The sequence below is a fragment of the Arachis ipaensis genome, chromosome B4, assembly GCF_059453495.1.
Source record: "Arachis ipaensis isolate K30076 ecotype BB chromosome B4, ASM5945349v1, whole genome shotgun sequence".
NCBI lineage: Eukaryota > Viridiplantae > Streptophyta > Magnoliopsida > Fabales > Fabaceae > Arachis > Arachis ipaensis.
Window position 1 is genome coordinate 91,002,667 of NC_142439.1, and position 18,768 is coordinate 91,021,434.

At 32.4% G+C, this 18,768-nt stretch overlaps 2 protein-coding genes and 1 pseudogene across 3 annotated transcripts; 1 reads left to right on the forward strand and 2 right to left on the reverse strand.

The window, feature by feature from the left end:
• The first annotated feature begins 2,312 nt into the window (after positions 1-2,312).
• Positions 2,313-6,393, forward strand: LOC107639422 (uncharacterized). Of its 2 annotated transcripts, none has more exons than XM_016342916.3 (9): positions 2,313-2,436; positions 3,362-3,436; positions 3,552-3,617; positions 3,797-3,894; positions 3,996-4,033; positions 4,515-4,602; positions 4,702-5,061; positions 5,581-5,646; positions 5,969-6,393. In XM_016342916.3, the coding sequence occupies exons 2-9, from the start codon at positions 3,376-3,378 to the stop codon at positions 6,116-6,118; spliced, it is 927 nt and encodes a 308-aa protein (XP_016198402.1). In that variant the 5' UTR covers positions 2,313-2,436; positions 3,362-3,375; the 3' UTR covers positions 6,119-6,393. The 2 variants fall into 2 exon arrangements, with proteins under 2 accessions (XP_016198402.1, XP_020976960.1); XM_021121301.2 differs by having other exon boundaries at positions 2,333-2,441.
• A 1,084-nt stretch (positions 6,394-7,477) lies between these two features.
• LOC107636607 (uncharacterized) lies at positions 7,478-8,422 on the reverse strand. Its single transcript, XM_016340105.1, has one exon. The coding sequence runs from the start codon at positions 8,420-8,422 to the stop codon at positions 7,478-7,480; it is 945 nt and encodes a 314-aa protein (XP_016195591.1).
• A 39-nt stretch (positions 8,423-8,461) lies between these two features.
• LOC107636608 (uncharacterized) lies at positions 8,462-9,919 on the reverse strand (annotated as a pseudogene).
• Positions 9,920-18,768: the final 8,849 nt, after the last annotated feature.

Genomic DNA, 18,768 nt, shown 5'->3' on the forward strand with positions numbered 1-18,768 from the left:
ACTACTAATCCTTTAAGGATGAAGAACGAAACACTCAATCATAAACAGATCAATGCAAGCTTTAAAATAAAAGAAAACTTAGAATAATAATTTATAGAAAATAGAAACAGAGCTCATAACCCCTTGAAAAAGGATTAATGACTCATGGAGAATGCAAAAATACAAAGATAAAAAAGTCTGTGGAGGAAGCTCGGTGTCCACTTCTGTGAATCTAATTCACTTATTATACCTAGATTTTTCTAATTCAAATTCAAATCCTAAACTTATCTTAATTAGAATAATTAACATAATCTCTAACTAATTCGAATCTTAAATTTCAAAATAGAATTAAAAGGAATTCAAAACTAATTAAATGCTGAATCTTCTTCAATCTTCAAATTAAAATAAAATCTTCAAGGTTGGGCTTGTGATGAATCAACACTGGATAAGGTAATTCTGGGCTAGTGTGGCACGCCCATGACCCCTTGTGGCATGCCTGGTTCGGGAAACATTCCTAGGGCTTGAACTGGGCTAGAGCGTGGAATTCCCAGTTCTTGGCTTGGCGTAGCACGCCCTCTTCTTGGATTGCATCCAAGCACTTGATTTTGCTAACGCATGGCACGCGCTCCTTGTCTCGTGGCACGCCATTGACTTGAATGGCTTCTAGGGAATTGAATTTACCGGGGCGTGGCACGCCTACTTCTTGGCGTGACACTCCCTTCTTCTTGAATTGCATCCAGGGGATGGACTAGGTTCAAACGTGGCATGCCTTTGATTTTCTTCATGGGCATGGCACGCCCCTCTTTAATGGTACTGAGGCATGACATGGTTGGAGCTTGGCATGGCACACCCTTGTTGATGCTTTTAGGCGTGGCAAGCCCTTGAATTTGTGCAACATGCCAAGTCTTCCTCTCTAGGGTGTGGCATTCTTTGGATGGCATGTAACATGCCCTTCCTTCTTTGTTGATGGGCGTTGCGCGTCTTGTGCCTGGGGTGGCACGCGTAGCATGGTGATGCAGGGGCGTGGCACACCTTCCTTTCTCTACTCTAGGGCATGGCACGACCTATCTTTTGCTCAAGTGCATGGCTTGCATGGGTTCACCCTCACGTCCTTGGCTCTTCATTCTTCATGCTAAGCTTGCTCTTTGATCAATTTTAAATTTACTACTTGATTTACATATTTTTTTATCATAATTTTTTAAAAACACTTAACAAATACCTTAGTAGCACAAAATACTTAAAAGTGACAAAATTAAAAGATAAAATTATAATTAAACCTGAAAAAATAATAAATTAAAACAAGAAAAATAATTAATGATGAAGATGCATCAATGTGTCACATCATAATTTGTCCAAATATAATGATATGACGATAGACTGATTAATAATATATTAGCGCACAATTAAAAAAAAATAAGTCAAAAACTAACGTGAATTACGTTGACTAATCTTAAATATTTTTTGTGCAATTAAATATTAGGAACAATTTTAATGCATGCAGCACGCCAATTTCAAAGACGAATCGAAGACTTCAGTTAAAAAAAAAAAAAAAAACAAACTTAAGTTATGAGAGAACTCATTATTACTTTTTGTGGGACCCACCAATTATATACATGAAATAGTTTAATTTGTATTTTTGTTTTTGTTTCATGCATCATGTCATTTGATAATTGCGCTGCTGATGTAGATTTCGCAATTGATCACCCTTAACACAACACAAAAGCTCATTTCAATAAGTGAGGTAGTGAAAGAGTGAAAGTATACAACTGGAAAACCACGATTTTGATTCTTTCATAAAGTCCAGGAAAAAAGAGTATAAAATCAACAAATTTTAAATATGTGCAGATTGGCGATTGCTGTCGCTTTCTTAGAGAAGCTAAAAATCAAAGCAATCATCATGAGAGTTGCATTAGTTATTGTATTTGAGAAATTATCAAAAAGTAATTGAATAACATAGGAAGGGTATCGGTAACTAAGAATATTCATGAAGAAATTTTTGATATAAAATATAAATTAAATGTTTATTTTTTTTTTCTTTTCTACCTATTATATTTGAAAAAAAGTTTTCTTTTTTAATTCCCTCTTAACCATATTTTTAAAATACACTTTAACTAAAATTACATTTCCTTTAGAATCTCTAATACTCAAATAAAATGGTTGTAAATAATAAAAAAACATTAATTCAAAATTCTTTCAAAAATTATAATGAAAAATAAATTATTATTATTATTATTATATTAATTCAGAGATAGTCACCAAAAAAAAAAATTTAGAAATATCCCTGCCACAGAAGCAACAATTTCTTCTCTATAAATACTCCTATTTGGCTCTCTTGTTCTTCCTCCCTATCTACCTCACATTCTTCAATACTATTGCATTTCTATTCTGTTGCTCTCTTAAAAGCTTTTGTTTCTTCTCTTCATAATCTTTTTCTCACACATTCTTGTTCTGCTTCTGGTAAGGCAATGACTCCAAATTTTTCTTTTCTTTTTTCTTGCTATTAATCTTTTCACTCTTCACATAATTCATATAAACCAACACCTTCTTGGTGATCCATAAAGACACCAAAAGTCTTAGTCAAAAGTTTATGCTTTTGAGGCTTTTCTTTCTTTGAAATGCACTAAAGTAGATTTCAGAACAATTTCTCCGTTCTTTATTTGGTGATTTGGAAAGAGTTTATAACATTTCTCTTTTGTATTATGAGGACTGAAATTTCTACAGTTTTTCACTAAGTTTTCTTTTTAAAAGAACAGTACAATTAGTCAGTTTTCTAGAAAATGTCTTTGAATGATTGATTATGTGATCCGAAAAGCTGATGCACTTTGGAAAGAGATTTTCTCTGTCCTATAACTATTAGTTACGTTCTGTTTTTCAAAAGACCATATAATATAAAGGGGTTTTTCTGTTTGTGCTCTCTTATTTCTCAATAATCTTTTTCTCTTTTTAATATTCTTGCCAATGTAATAATTGAAGACAATTTTAGAACAAACACATGTTTGTCCAAAGTTCAGTGCCCCAAAGGAACACCACTGTTGAACCTTCAAAGAGAAAAAATAAAATAAAGTGAAATTTAATTCAAGTGATTGTGAACTGTTCACTGAGAATCTTAAACAAAAGCCTTTATCCGAAATGGATTAGAATGGCACCTTGATTATTTGTCTCCCTTGAAGAGGCTTTTGATTCTGTTGGTGCTAATCTGAGTCAATTATGACCAATTCAAAATATAAAATAATAATAATTGCAAAGGCCATTAAGATTGTGTTAATTTGATAATCACAGCGTATTTTTGTTCCCATATAAATATTTTGTTCTGTTCAATTTGTCATGCATCAACAAATTGCTCAACTTTCTTTAAATTTGTGTTATTATTATCTTTGAAAAGGTTTTGTGCCAGAAATGGAGTATGAGAACCGCTTCAGACAGGCCCAGAGACCAAAATATGATTGCCTTTTATTTGGTAAGCCTTTTACTATTAGTTTTATGATTATTCATTAATTAATCATTAGTTGTAAAATCTGAAACTTCATGTGGATATGATTATAATAATTATTATATATATATATTGGTTTTAGATTTAGATGATACTTTGTATCCACTGAGCTGTGGGATTGCAAAAGCATGTGGCCAAAATATCAAAGGTAAATACTTCTTTCTACATTTTTTAAAACTATATTTGAATTTATTAAAACAAAAGAGACACAATATTTCTGTATTTTTGTGTAATATCTTTAGAACCAAACAAAACTTTGTTAATTTATTAATTTTATTTTTCTTTGCATTCTTTGATAATGACATAAATGCTAATTTTGATACATAGAGTATATGGTGAAGAAACTTGGCATAGAGAGAAGAAAGATTGATGAGTTGTCCAACCTTCTCTACAAGAACTACGGAACAACTATGGCTGGTTTAAGGGTACGGTTCTTCCTTTCAATTTTTACTATTTTTCATTTCACAAATTAGACAAAGTGAGTCTTAAACCTATTATATTCGTTTTTGTTTCATTGTTAATTCAGGCAATTGGATATGACTTTGACTACGATGAATATCACAGGTATATTATTTATATTTTTTTAAGAAGTTTTCAATTATTTTTACTTATTAATTTTAGAGAGTACTACCCAAATCATTTTTGAAGAAATTTTTATGTGGACGCTTTAGTCCTCAAAAAACATTATTCACTAAATTATTCTCCAAAGTTTTATTTTATTGAATAATTTTATTTTGTTACATACATCAGTTTTTATATTTATATTATTTATCTATATAGAGAAATTGATCTAAAAATTTTAGAAGTTATTAAAAATCGTTAAATAACGACAAATACTAATTTATATAATTTTTTTAATGGAAATTTGACATGAGAATTGATTTGTCTAACAAAATAAAAAATTTAGGGCTAATTTGGTGTTTAAAATTTGTTAAAAAAATAAATTGTCGGACTAAAAATTTCTTAGTATATTCCTCTTAATTTTACTTCTTCTATTATCTTGAAAAGGTGAAATTCAATTTTGATGTTACAATGTTTTTTCCAGTTATGTTCATGGGAGATTGCCTTATGAGAATCTAAAACCCGACACAGTTCTAAGAAACCTCTTGCTGAGCCTACCCTATAGAAAACTGGTAAGTTGTTTATTAATTAAGCAAAGAAAATTTTGAGAATATTCAAATTAATGAAACCTAATGTTGTTGCGTGCATTCTCTGTTTTGCCCTTATTGCAGATCTTCACAAATGCAGACAAAGTGCATGCAGTTAAGGCACTTAACAGACTTGGATTAGAGGATTGCTTTGAAGGGATAATTTGCTTTGAGACCTTAAATCCAATCCACAAAAGCAATGTTTCTGACGATGATGATGACGAAAACGACATTGACTTCATTGGTAGTTCTAGAAGAAACATCAATCAAACCGAGAATAATAATAATGGGGGTGGTAGTAGCTCCAAAATCTTTGACATCATAGCTCATTTTGCTCAGATGAATCCGAGTTCTAATCTGCCAAAGACACCAATTATTTGCAAGCCCTCAGAAAATGCCATTCAATTGGCACTCAAAATAGCAAACCTAGACCCACAAAGAACTGTAAGAAAATTAAAACCAGACCTTGCTAAACTTAATTTGTTCAAGTGAAATACCAGAAGTATCCTCAAAGATAAGCTCATGCCGCTGTGAAAATTATTCATAAAGAAACAAAAAATTAAATTCCTGAAGAAATTTACATGTTGGCAAAATTATCCATCATTCTTATACCTTCTATAATCAAATCACGTTTTACTTTGGACATGCTACAAAAGTTTTATTTAATTTAAGTGATTTTTGTCGAGGGAAAGTCTAGGGGACCAGCAGATTTATTAAAATTTGGCCAGCATTTAGCCAGCAAAAGGAAAATGAGTGATTCTCTACCATTAGATGAAATCTCACACCATTAAATACACTATTGATGGCTAATTGATGGCTACAACTCACAAAATCTGCTGGCCCCTAGCATTCCTCTTTTGTCAATAATATAATGTTTTTTACGGGATATTTTGGTACTTCACTTTATACCTTTTCTCCCTTTGAATTATTTATTTTTCTTACAGTTTTATGTGTCATTTTCAGTTGTTCTTTGAGGACAGTGTGAGGAACATACAAGCTGGAAAACGTGTGGGACTTGACACAGTGCTGGTGAGTCACTGCGAAATTTTTGTTTCCTAGTTGGGAATTGAACTGATTGGCATTACATATTTCTATTGTATAATTATTGGAAGCATTTTAGGTGTACTACGAAATCCGGTGTTGCAGTAAGTTTAGTCATTGATCTCAATTATTATATAATTGAAATCAATGATTAAAATCAATTTTACAATTGAAATTAATAATTAAAATCTCTAAAACACCGTGATTCACTTAAAATATTTTCTGTATTTTATTATCATTATTATTAATAACTTGTATTTACGAAATGTGAGTAACTAATATGAGCCTCTAATTTGTGTTTGGTTACTAGGTTGGTACGTCTCAAAGAGCGAAAGGTGCAGATTATTCATTAGAAAGCATCCACAATCTTAGGGAAGCATTGCCTGAATTATGGGAATTAGCTGACGTCAAATCAGAAGTTGCTGCTTATGTTGCTGTTGAAACGTCTGTAACTGCTTAAATCGGAATTTGTTCATGGAAATCACCTTAAATCTTTGATGAAATTATAATGGTATTAATAATAATAAAATCTAATAATTTATTTTATTTTATATGTATGTAAAAAAGCCAGTGGTAATGGACCTAATTAAGAAAGGTGTAGTAGTAGTGACTCTGCTAGTTGATGTAGATGCTATGATATAATTATCTTATGATAAATAATATTGGTAATGCAGGTAGTCAAAAGAGTAACTATAATATGGAAATATAATAAAATAAAACTTATTTTCTTCATAAGTACGTGATGTACATTTTTTTATTATTGATTTTTTTTATTATTCACCTTTTTTTTTGTATATTTAGAATCATTAATGTCCTTTTTAAAATTAATTTTAATTTTTTTTAAATCAAATCTCTAACATTTCTGTCAATCACATTATTATTCATTAAAATGTAATTTCTCTTCCGAAATTTAACATCCAAAAAATTCATCACATTAAACCGAGTAGAAAATTATAATTTTTCCCCAATTCTATTCCAATTATAATCGCGCAAGAAAGAAGAACGAAAAAAAATAGAAAAAAGAAAAATCCATTACTTTATAATTGGAGGATCATATAACATTGTCTTCTATTTTAGAAATATATTATCTATTTCCATGTTCTGATTAATTACTATAAAAATAATTTATTATCAATTGTTGTATGTGTTTGGATTGGATAAAAAAATAAAATTTTTAATTTGGCGTTCTTTTTTTTTTTGGTCGATAGATTTGATTGGACAATCCCCAATTTTAAATATACAACATATTCACACATTTCTCACATATTTTATCACATTTTTTTTCAATTGCATTTTTTAGGATTTAAACCCTATACCTTTGAGGTAAGAGGAGAAGAAATGTCATTAAAACCAAGATTCATTGGCTTGGCGTTCTTATCAAAGGCAAAAGTTTTAACTCCTTTAAACACATTGCAATCCAGACGGCCAGACCTGTATAACGTTCTTGGCCTTTTTTTATCGGTTGTTATTGTTCTATACATACTCACATTTATCCATAATTTGATCTTTTATTTTATTTTATTTTATTTTATTATATTTCATTTTAACTTTTTTTTATTCGCTGTTTTGCTTGGTACGTGATGTGTTTTGTTTAAAGATATTAACACTAAAATAAAAATAACATTGTCATATATGTATGCCTATATATGCAGGGACGGAGTTAGGCTAACTATTTAGGGGGCAGTGTTATATTTTATATTATTATTTCTATTGATAAAATTAAAATATATATATATATATATATATATATATATATATATATAAAATCTCAATTAAAGTAAGACAATAATATATAAAAATTACTACTTACAGTTTTGTATCATGAAAAGGCTATTCGACGTTTTTTTCTATTTTCAAAATCATCTATAATTGAATTTGTGTCGAAAATAGCTGCTAATTCTTTTTCTATATAAATGACCAAATTGTCTGCAAGAAATTCATCAGCTATCTTACTTCGGAGTCTTGTCTTAACAATTTTCATTGTTAAAAAAGTTCTTTCTGTTGTTGTTGTAGACACTGGTAGAGTCAAAACAAGACGTATTAATCTATCAACTATGTGATAAGTTCTTGATTTTTCCGTTTCTTGCAACTTGTTGCACAATTCAGAAAGTGTACCAATGCCTTTCAAATGATTTGGTATATCATGCTGATAATGTTGCAACTGAGATTTCAAAATATTTAGCTCATTAGAAGGAAAGTCAAGGGGATAAAACTTCTCTGCTAACTTGCTAATTTCTTCAATATTAAATGATTTGAAATTGTCCTTAGGATCCAAAGCACAACTCAAAGTCAAAAGCTCTATTGTTTGCTCATTAAATCTACTATTCAACTCTTGTATTTGAGAGTCAATTGTTGCCAAGAATACATCTATTCGATAATGATGCTCAACTGTCACACTTGGTTGACGAGATCGACCTCTTCTAAAAACATATTGTGCACTCATATTAGGGACTTCAATTTCATGTTTTTCACAAAAATCTTTAACATTTGCAAGAAAATTGCACCATCCACCATCTCTTAATTGTTGAAGAAGTAACTTTGATGTAAAAACAATATGCATTGCATTAAGAATATCTTGAGATTGTTGTTGCAGTGCTTGACAAAGAACATTAGTGATTTCCATAATCTCTTTCATCAAGTGCAAAGTGAAAACAAATTCAAATGACAATAATATTTTACTAACACCATAAGCCTCACCTCTTTGTGCATAAGTTGTCCCGTCTTCAATGATATTATTGAGAACAATATTGGTAGCAGTAAACATTTTTACCAAACTACAAATAGAATTAAAGTGAAAGCTCCATCAAGTATCCCCAGCTCTTTGTAAAGTGCTTATTTGATTCGCACATTTGCCTGTTTCTAATTCATTTTGAGCAACCAAGTTTGCATTTTCAATTGCTTGAGCTTCTTGTAATTGATCATGTCTTTTTGAAGAAGCACTAACAATAGTGACAATAGAGTTTAATTGAGTAAAAAATTCATGAATTTGAAGTACCTCTCTTGAAGCTGCTACCAATGCTAATTGTAACCTATGAGAAAAACAATGCACATAGTATGCTTGTGGAGAATCTTTAAGAAACAAAGCTTACAAACCATTCCACTCACCCCGCATGTTGCTAGCACCATCATACCCTTGACCCCTAATATTTTCAACTTGGAGATTATAATGAGAAAGGACAGAAATCAATTCTTTCTTTAAAGTTGTTGCACAAGTATCAATGACATGCACAACATCAAAGAATCTCTCTTTAACAAAACCATCTAGAGTAACAAATCTCAAAACAATGGCCATTTGCTCCTTTTTAGATTCATCTCTAGCTTCATCAACAATAATACAAAATTTGGCATCTCCAATCTCTTCTCTAATTGAATTTCTCACCTTAGTAGCAAGAATATGTAGAATTTCTTTTTGGACATCATTTGAAGTATACTCAACATTTTTTGGAGCATTTTTCAAAACATTCTTTTTCACTCTTTCATTGTAAGATCCCAAAAATTTCAACATTTCTAAAAAGTTACCTCTGTTGCATGAACTTTGGCTTTTATCATGTCCTCTGTATGCACAACTTTGAAATGTCAACCATCTAATGCAATCTATAGATGCTCCTAGTCGAATTCGATTCTTTTCAATCTCTTCTGATGTTTGCTTATGAAAAAGTCTGTCAATATATTGTGATTGTTTCATCAAATCATCACATGATTTCAGCACGTTATGATGGAATGAGTTAGGACCTTTGCCAATGTGATTCAAAAGAGCACATTCTTTTTCACTATTTACTTTCTTCCAATTCCTGAAACCATTCTCAATAAAAGCATTTGAACCCGTATTGATTGAAGGTTCCTTAGCAAAAAGAAAGCACGGAAAACAATATATAGCATCATCTTCTATAGAATATTCTAACCAAGATGGGAACAATTTAAACCATGAAGCTTGAAAGCGACGATGACTTTTATCACTAGAAAATGGATAATTATCAAGAATTGGTTGATTTGGCCCAACTTTAATATAAGCCTGACGGATTTCATCTCTTTTATTTGGAGGAAACTTCCAAATCATTGGTCGCATTCCAGGATCTCTTTCCAAACGAAAAACATCCAGTTGATTTGGAAGAATTCATGGACGCTTTGAGCTATTCAATGAAGAACTTGAAGTAATGAAATTTGATGACCCCTCAAGTATTGGAGTAGTAATAGTAGAAGCATCTTCATTCTCTTGATCTTTTCTTTTAAAAAATGTATCAATGATTTTGAACTTACTCATAATTCAAATGGCCAAATAAGTTCCTATAATTAAAAATATATTTAGCAAAAAGTGTAAATTACAGTCTAAATCTTTATAAAATATAAAAATTATATTTCAATTTAAAATAAAATATTAAAATTCGGAACAATAATACTAACATCCTAGTATAAATAATATAAAATTATAATTAAATAGTTAATTAATAAAAAAAACTAAATATACAAACTAACATATAATAACATAAACTTAATTAACAAATAATAATAAATTAACTAATTAAGTAAATAACTAAATATATAAAAAAGAATAAAAATAGAACCTTTTTTGAGAAAGAAGAATAAAAAATCACTTGTTAAACTACTATCTTTTTTTTAATCTGCAAAAAAAAAAAAAATAAGAGTCAAAGAGGCAAAACTGTAAAAGATAAGAAGATTAAAGAGATAAAGAAGAAGAAGAATAGAAAAAGTTGTTACCTAAAATTTTAGAAAGCCAAAGCGAGAAGGGGGAGAGGGAGAGAGTGGTTGTATGCTGGGAAATAAAAAAAGGAATGGAAAAACTGACGTTGGGAAATAAAAAAAGGGATAGGGGTTGGGAAATAAAAAAAGGATAGGGAATGAGCTATTGGGCTGGGTTTTCTTGTAGGAATTAAAAGGGGGGATTGAAAAAGATAGAGCAAAAAGAGAGAGGGGCTGGGAAATAAAAAAAGGGGGACCAGACTAATTTTTTTTTAAATAAAAACTAAAATTTGGGGGGGGGGCATTGCCCCTTTACTTATATGTACCTGCGCTCCTGTATATATGTAAATGGTACACACACTTTAGCTTTTATTTTTCAAGCTTTTATGAATAACGGAGTAATAAAACAGATCATATGTAACTAAATTATAACTAATTTTAACTCTCAATTTATGTGAATTATATAAATAGTGACATTTAAATTCATATTTTAGCTATTAATAACGTTATTAAGTGTATCAATTGTAAAATAGCCATGGGTTTAAAATGGTTAAAAATTATACATTAGTTTATTATTTTATTTGGAATAGCACTACAGGAAAAAAATTTTAGCGACAAATTTTTAGCGGCCATAATATTATTGTCATAATTTTTTTTAAATTAACTTTTAGTGACAATTGTATATTTACCATTAATACTATAAATTTTAACGGTAATTTAAACTATGGCCACTAAAAAGAAACTAAAATTTCAAAAATAACAACAAACTTAAACTACTAAACCAAAAATATCTGACTCTGGGAGCCTCGTCACTCTACCTCACACAAATTACTCTAGTGCTTCATTACCTCCGAGAATCACACACCGTTCTTCTTCTTCTTCTTCTTCTTCTTCTTCTTCTTCTTCTTCTTCTTCTTCTTCTTCTTCTTCTTCTTCTTCTTCTTCTTCTTCACCGCTCAAATCTCTTCCAAGTTTTCATATCAATGTTAATCGCAATCTGAATCCTTTTCTCGGAGAAGCTAGTGCTAATTTTGATTGAAATCTGAATTGCGCTCTAGTCATCAGGTATGAGTTTCTTAATCTCCCTCTCAATTCTAATTCTTGTGCTCCCAATTTGTGTTCTATCGCAACCTGATGCTTTTTCCCCAATTCTTTTTTTATTCAATATACATTGCTGAAATTCAATTGTCACTGTTATTCTGAAATATTTCTTTGATAGGATGAATTAGGATTATTAGAATACAAAATTGAGCTTGGCAATATCTGGTTCCACTTTTATGCTTCGATCTTTGTAAATAGGCAGAACAATTAGACCATTAATTAACCCCGAACACCTTTGACACTTTGACGCATGCACAGATCTGGAGCAGGGGTTTAGTGTTGGGAGTGTTGGTGTTTGCTCTCGTCCTTGTATTTGTCTATGCAGACGATGTTTTTGTGCTCACCGAAGATAAGTTTGAAAAGGAGGTTGGTCAGGACAGAGGAGCACTTGTTGAGTTCTACGCTCGTTGGTAACAAAATAAAATAATCACCAAATCATTTTTGGTTCCTTTGTTGATTCAATTTTTACCTTATCTAGGGTTTAGTTCAGTATACAGTCCGAATAGAATGTGTTATTGTCCTTTTTCTCTTTGATTTTGTAGATTAATAGATGTTTAACTTTATATTCTTTGATTTGATTCCTTTAATATAAGTTATTAGATGATAAAATCTCTGTATAATTAACACTAGAGAGAGTGAGGGTACCAACGAGACTTTTTTTGTGCCAATTGAAGGTTCTAAGTTCGTTATATATATAGTTGCCAGGTTTTCACTTTGTCGGGTGATTCATCATGGCGATCCAGCAAAGATAAGATGCACATTTTTTTTTCTAATTCTCGATCTATGTTTCTCATACCACTTTTTTGTTACCATAGGTGTGGGCGCTGTAAAAAGCTTGCCCCTGAATATGAAAAGCACGGTTCCAGCTTTAAGAAAGCTAAATCTATTTTAATTGGCAAGGTAAGCAAGCACAAGTGGTGTTTCTCACTTTCTCTATATTCAACACTTTTTCTGTAAAATATTATGAACTGTGTACAATTCTTCTATTGCCCTTGCAAACTATTCATACTCAATTAGTTCTTTTTTCATATCTCTGAGGTAAGTGCTTTTTTCATATTGTAAGTGCTTTTTTCATAATGTTCATACTCAATTAGTCCTTGCAAACTATTTAACACCTTTCAGATTGTAAGTTCTTTTTTCATATCTCTGATAAAGCCTATGCATTTCAGGTATTTATATATGTACAAAAAATTTTAAACAAGATATTCACCTCAGTGATCTTAATGATGAATTAAATAATTTAATTATTTTGGAATTTGTTTTTATATAGGAGTATTTCGCAAGCTTTGTGTTTTTCACTGCTTTTTCGTGCTTCAAGAATCAATTTTATGATTTTTCAGATTATCAATAACATTTCTCTTTTTTCATTATTCTTTCAAGAGCCAACAATTTTAACATTCATAAACTTCACTATAAAAATATGCACTGTTCAAGCATTCATTCAGAAAACAAAAAGTATTGCCACCACATCAAAATAATTAAACTATTTTCAAGATAGAATTCGAAATTCATGTACTTCTTTTTCTTTTTCAGAAAACATTTTTCATTTAAGAAAGGTGAAAGATTCATGGAACATTCATAGCTTTAAGACATAGACACTAAACACTAATGATCATGTAATGAAGACATAGTTAAAACATAAAGCATAAAAACCGAAAACAGAAAAGAAAATAAACAAGGAGATTAAAGAATGGGTCCACCTTAGTGATGGTGGCTTCTTCTTCCTCTTGAAGAACCAATGGAGTTCTTGAGCTCCTCTATATCTCTTCCTTGCCTTTTTTGCTCCTCTCTCATGGCCTTTTGGTCCTCTCTGATTTCATGGAGGATGATGGAGTGCTCTTGGTGCTCCACTCTTAGTTGCTCCATGTTGGAACTCAAATTCTCCTAAAGAGGTGTTGAGTTGCTCCTAATAGTTGTGTGGAGGGAAATGCATCCCTTGAGGCATCTCAGGGATTTCTTAATGAGGGACTTCCTCATGCTCTTGTTGAGGTCCATGAGTGGCATCTCTTGTTTGCTCCATCCTCTTTCTAGTGATGGAATTTTGAGATGAATCTCTCCATCTCCCATGACTCGGAGTTGGAAGCAACTTCCTTCCCTTTCCTCTTCCTAGAGGTTTCTCCGGCCTTAGGTGCCATTAATGGTTATGGAAAAACAAAAAGCAGAGCTTTTTTCCACACCAAACTTAAAAGGTTTGCTCGTCCTCGAGCAAAAGAAGAAAGAAAGTATTAGAGGAAGATGGAGGAGATGGAGGTGTGTGAGTGGTTTGGCCAAGGGGGATTTTAGGTGGTTATGATGTGTGAAAATGAAGGAGTGATGAGGGGCGTATATAGGAGTGGAGTGGAGAGGGAATTCTTGTAATAGGAGTTGGGTTTGGGGGGGAAATGTTTTGAATTTGAATGGGTGGGGCTAGGTGGGTTGTATGATGGTTTTGGAGGAGAAATGGAGGTGATTGGTGGAGGTTATTTTGGGGAAGAGTGTTATAGAAAGGTGTGAAAAGGAGAGAAAAAGAGTTGGGGTAGGTGGGGATCCTGTGGGGTTCACAGATCCTGAGGTGTCAAGGAATTCTGGTCCCTGTACCTTTCTGGCGTTTAAACGCCCTCTGTGTGCCATTTCTGGCGTTTAACGCCAGCTCTGCTGCCTTTCCTAGCGTTAAACACCAGGCTGATTCCCCTTTCTGGCGTTTAACGCCAGCCAGACACCCTTTTCTGGCGTTAAACGCCAGTCTATCTGGCAATTCTGGCGTTTAATGCCCAGAATACAGCCAGACTGGGCGTTAAATGCCCATTTTGCTATCCTTACTGGCGTTTAAATGTCAGTAAACCTGTCCTCCATGGTGTGTTATTTTTTATGCTGTTTTTGATTCCGCTTTAATTCTGCAGCTGTTTTTGTGACTCCACATGATCATCAACCTAAAGAAAACATAAAATAACAATGGAAAATGAAATGAAAAAGTGATTAACATAGATAAATAAGATTGGGTTGCCTCCCAATAAGCGCTTCTTTAATGTCAATAGCTTGACAGTGAGCTTTTATAGAGCTTCACAGACACTCAGAGCTTGATGGTGGCCTCCCAACACCAAACTTAGAGTTTGAATGTGGGGGCTTTTCTTGACTCTGTATTGAGAGAAGCTTTTCATGCTTTCTTTCCATGGTTACAGAGGAAGATCCTTGAGCCTTAAACACAAGGTAGTCCTTATTCAGTTGCAGGACTAATTCTACTCTGTCCACATCAATCAAAGCTCTTGCTGTGGCTAGGAAGGGCATTCCAAGGATGATGCATTCATCCTCATCCTTCCCAGTGTCTAGGATTATGAAGTCAGCAGGGATGTAAAGGCCTTCAACCTTCACTAAGACATCCTCTACAAGTCCATAAGCCTGTTTCATTGATTTGTCTGCCATCTCTAGTGAGATTCTTGCAGCTTGTACCTCAAAGATCCTCAGTTTCTCCATTACAGAGAGTGGCATGAGGTTAATGCTTGAACCAAGGTCACACAGAGCCTTCTCAAAGGTCATCCTATGGTGCAAGGAATTAAGAACCTTCTGGGATCCGGTTTCTTCTGAGGTAATTTCTGCTGAACCAAGGCATTCAGTTCATTGATGAGCAATGGAGGTTCATCCTCCCAAGTCTCATTACCAAATAACTTGGTATTCAGCTTCATGATTGCTCTTAGATACCGAGCAACTTTCTCTTCAACAATATTTTCATCCTCTTCAGAGGAAGAATACTCATCAGAGCTCATGAATGGCAACAGTAAGTTCAGTGGAATCTCTATGGTCTCTGTATGAGCCTCAGATTCCTTTGGTTCCTCATTAGGGAACTCCTTAGTGGTCAGTGGACGTCTATTGAGGTCTTCCTCATTGGAAATCACTGCCTCTTCCTCCTCTATAGGTTCGGCCACTTTGGATATATTGATAGCCTTGCACTCTCTCTTTGGATTCTCTTCTGTATTGCTTGGGAGAGTACTATGAGGGATTTTAGTAACTCTTTTACTCAGCTGACCCACTTGTGCCTCCAAATTTCTTATGGAGGACCTTGTTTCAGTCATGAAACTGAGAGTGGTCTTAGATAGACCAGAGACTATGGTTGCTAAGTCAGAGAGGCTCTACTTAGAATTCTCTATCTGTTGCTGAGAAGATGATGGAAAAGGCTTGCTATTGCCAAACCTATTTCTCCCACCATTATTATTATTGAAGCCTTGTTGAGGCTTCTATTGATCCTTCCATGAGAAATTTGGATGATTTCTCCATGAAGGATTATAGGTGTTTCCATAGGATTCTTCCATGTAATTCACCTCTTCCATTGTAGGATTCTCACGGTCATAAATTTCTCCTTCAGAGGAGGCTTCTTTAGTACTGCCAGATGCATCTTGCATTCCAGTCAGATTCTGAGAAATCATATTGACTTGCTGGGTCAATATTTTATTCTGAGCCAATATGGCATTCAGAGTATCAATCTCAAGAACTCTTTTCTTCTGAGTCATCCCATTATTCACAGGATTTCTTTCAGAAGTATACATGAATTGGTTATTTGCAACCATTTCAAGGAGTTCCTGGGCTTCTACAAGTGTTTTCTTCAGATGAAGAGATCTACCAGCAGAGTGGTCCAATGACATCTTGGATAATTTAGACAGACCATCATAGAATATACATAAGATGCTCCATTCTGAAAGCATGTCAGAAGGACACCTTCTGATCAATTGCTTGTATCTTTCCCAAGCTTCATAGAGGGATTCACCTTCCTTCAGTCTGAAGGTTCGGACTTCCACTCTAAGCTTACTCATCTTTTGAGGTGGAAAGAATTTGACCAAGAAAGCATTGATCAACTTTTTCCAAGAGTTCAGGCTTTCTTTAGGTTGTGAGTCCAACCATATTCTAGCTCTGTCTCTTACAACAAAGGAGAAAAGCATAAGTCTGTAGACCTCGGGATTAACCCCATTGGTCTTAACAGTGTCACAGATTTGTAAGAATTCAGCTAAGAACTGATGAGGATCTTCTAATGGAAGTCCATGAAACTTGCAATTCTGCTGCTTTAGAGAAAGTAATTGAGGCTTAAGCTCAAAGTTGTTTGCTCCAATTGCAGGAATTGAGATGCTTCTTCCATAGAAGTTGGAAGTTGGTGCAGTAAAGTCACCAAGTATCTTCCTTGCATCTCTAGCATTGTTGTTGGGTTCGGCTGCCATGTCTGCTTCTTTTTCAAAATTTTCTGTAAGGTTCTCTCCGAAGTGTTGTACTTTAGCTTCTCTTAGCTTCCTCTTTAGAGTCCTTTCATGTTCAGAATCAGCTTCAACAAGAATGTCCTTATCTTTGTTCCTGCTCATATGAAAAAGAAGGAAACAAAGAGAGAAGAGGAATCCTCTATGTCACAGTATAGAGATTCCTTTATGTGAGTAGAAGAATAGAAGAATAGAAGAATGAGAAGAGAGAGGAGATGAGTAATTCTAACAGAGAGAAGAGAGAGGGGTTTGAATTATGAGTAGAAGAGAAGTGTTAGCAAATAAATAAAATAAATAGAAAGAGAAGAGAGAGAGTATTTGAATTTTTGAATGAAAAAAGAGAAAAATATTTTTGTTTTTATTTTAATTATTTAGTTAGTGTTCGAAAATATTAAAAGAAATAAAATAAAATTAGAATTTAAAACAATTAGTTAACTAAAAAGAATTTTGAAAAAGTGGTTAGTTGTTTTTGAAAATGAGAAGTGAAAAAGTAGTTAGGTTGTTTTGAAAAAGATAAGAAATAGTAAACTTTTTAAAATTAAAACAAACAAGTCAAGTAGTTAGTTGAAAAAGATTTGAAAATAAATTTTGAAAAGATAAGAAGTTAGAAAAAGATTTTGAAATTAAACTTTTAAAAAGATATGATTGAAATTTATTTTGAAAAAGAATTGAAAAAGAAATTAAAAATATTTGATTTTTAAAATTAAAGTTGATGATTTGACTAACAAGAAACTAAAAGATATGATTCTAGAATTTAAAGATTGAACCTAACAAGAAAGTAACAAACCTAAAATTTTTTAATCAAAACATTAATTGTTAGCAAGGATTTTTGAAAATATGAAATAAAATTAAGAAAAAGATTTTGAAAAATTAGTTTTAAAATTTTCGAAAACATTAAAAGAAAAATGAAAAAGATTTTGAAAAATTTTAAGAATGAAATTCAAAAATAAAAAAAATGAAAAAGAATTGATTTTGAAAAAGATTTGAAAAGATAAAGTTTTTAAATTGAAATTCTGACTTGACTAACAAGAAACAACTAAATTTTAAAATTTTTTTGACCAAGTCAACTCAAAATTTTGAAAATTATGAGAAGAATAAGGAAAAGATATTTTTTTTACTTTTGAATTTTTAATGAGGAGAGAGAAAAATAACAAAATGAAACAAAACATAAAAATTTAAGATCAAAACAAATAATGCATGCAAGAACACTTTGAATGTCAAGATGAACACCAAGACCTCTTTGAAGATCATGATGAACATCAAGAACATATTTTTGAAAATTTTTAAGAAAAGAAAGACATGCAAGACACCAAACTTAAGAACTTTTGTACTAGGGACACTAACAATTCGAAAATACACAAGAAAAACAAGAAAAGACACAAAACAAGAAAAATTAAAGATCAAACAAGGAAAATCATCAAGAACAACTTGAAGATCAAAGAAGAACACAATGCATGAATTTTCGAAAATCTAAGAAAAATTAAAAACATGCAGTTGACACCAAACTTAAAATTTGACACTAGACTCAAACAAGAAACACAAAATTTTTTTGGTTTTATGATTTTATTAAATTTTTTTTATATTTTCGGAAAACTTTTTGAAAAGAAAATAAAGGTTGAAACAAGAAAGAAGGTTACCTAATCTAAGCAACAAGATGAACCGTCAGTTGTCCAAACTCGAACAATCCCCGGCAACGGTGCCAAAAACTTGGTGCACGGAATTGTGATCACACTTTTCACAACTCCGGTTCAACTAACCAGCAAGTGCACTGGGTCGTCCAAGTAATAAAACCTTACGCGAGTAAGGGTCGATCCCACGGAGATTGCCGGCTTGAAGCAAGCTATGGTCATCCTGTAAATCTTAGTCAGGCAGATTCAATTGGTTATGAGTTTTGATAATTTAAAGATAAATAAAACGTAAATTAAAATAAAGATACTTATGTAATTCATTGGTGGGAATTTCAGATAAGCGTTTGGAGATGCTTTGTTACTTCTGAACCTCTGTTTTCCTATTGTCTTCCAATCATGCGTGCTCCCTTCCATAGCAAGCTGTATGTTGGTGGATCACCATTGTCAATGGCTACCATCCGTCCTCTCAG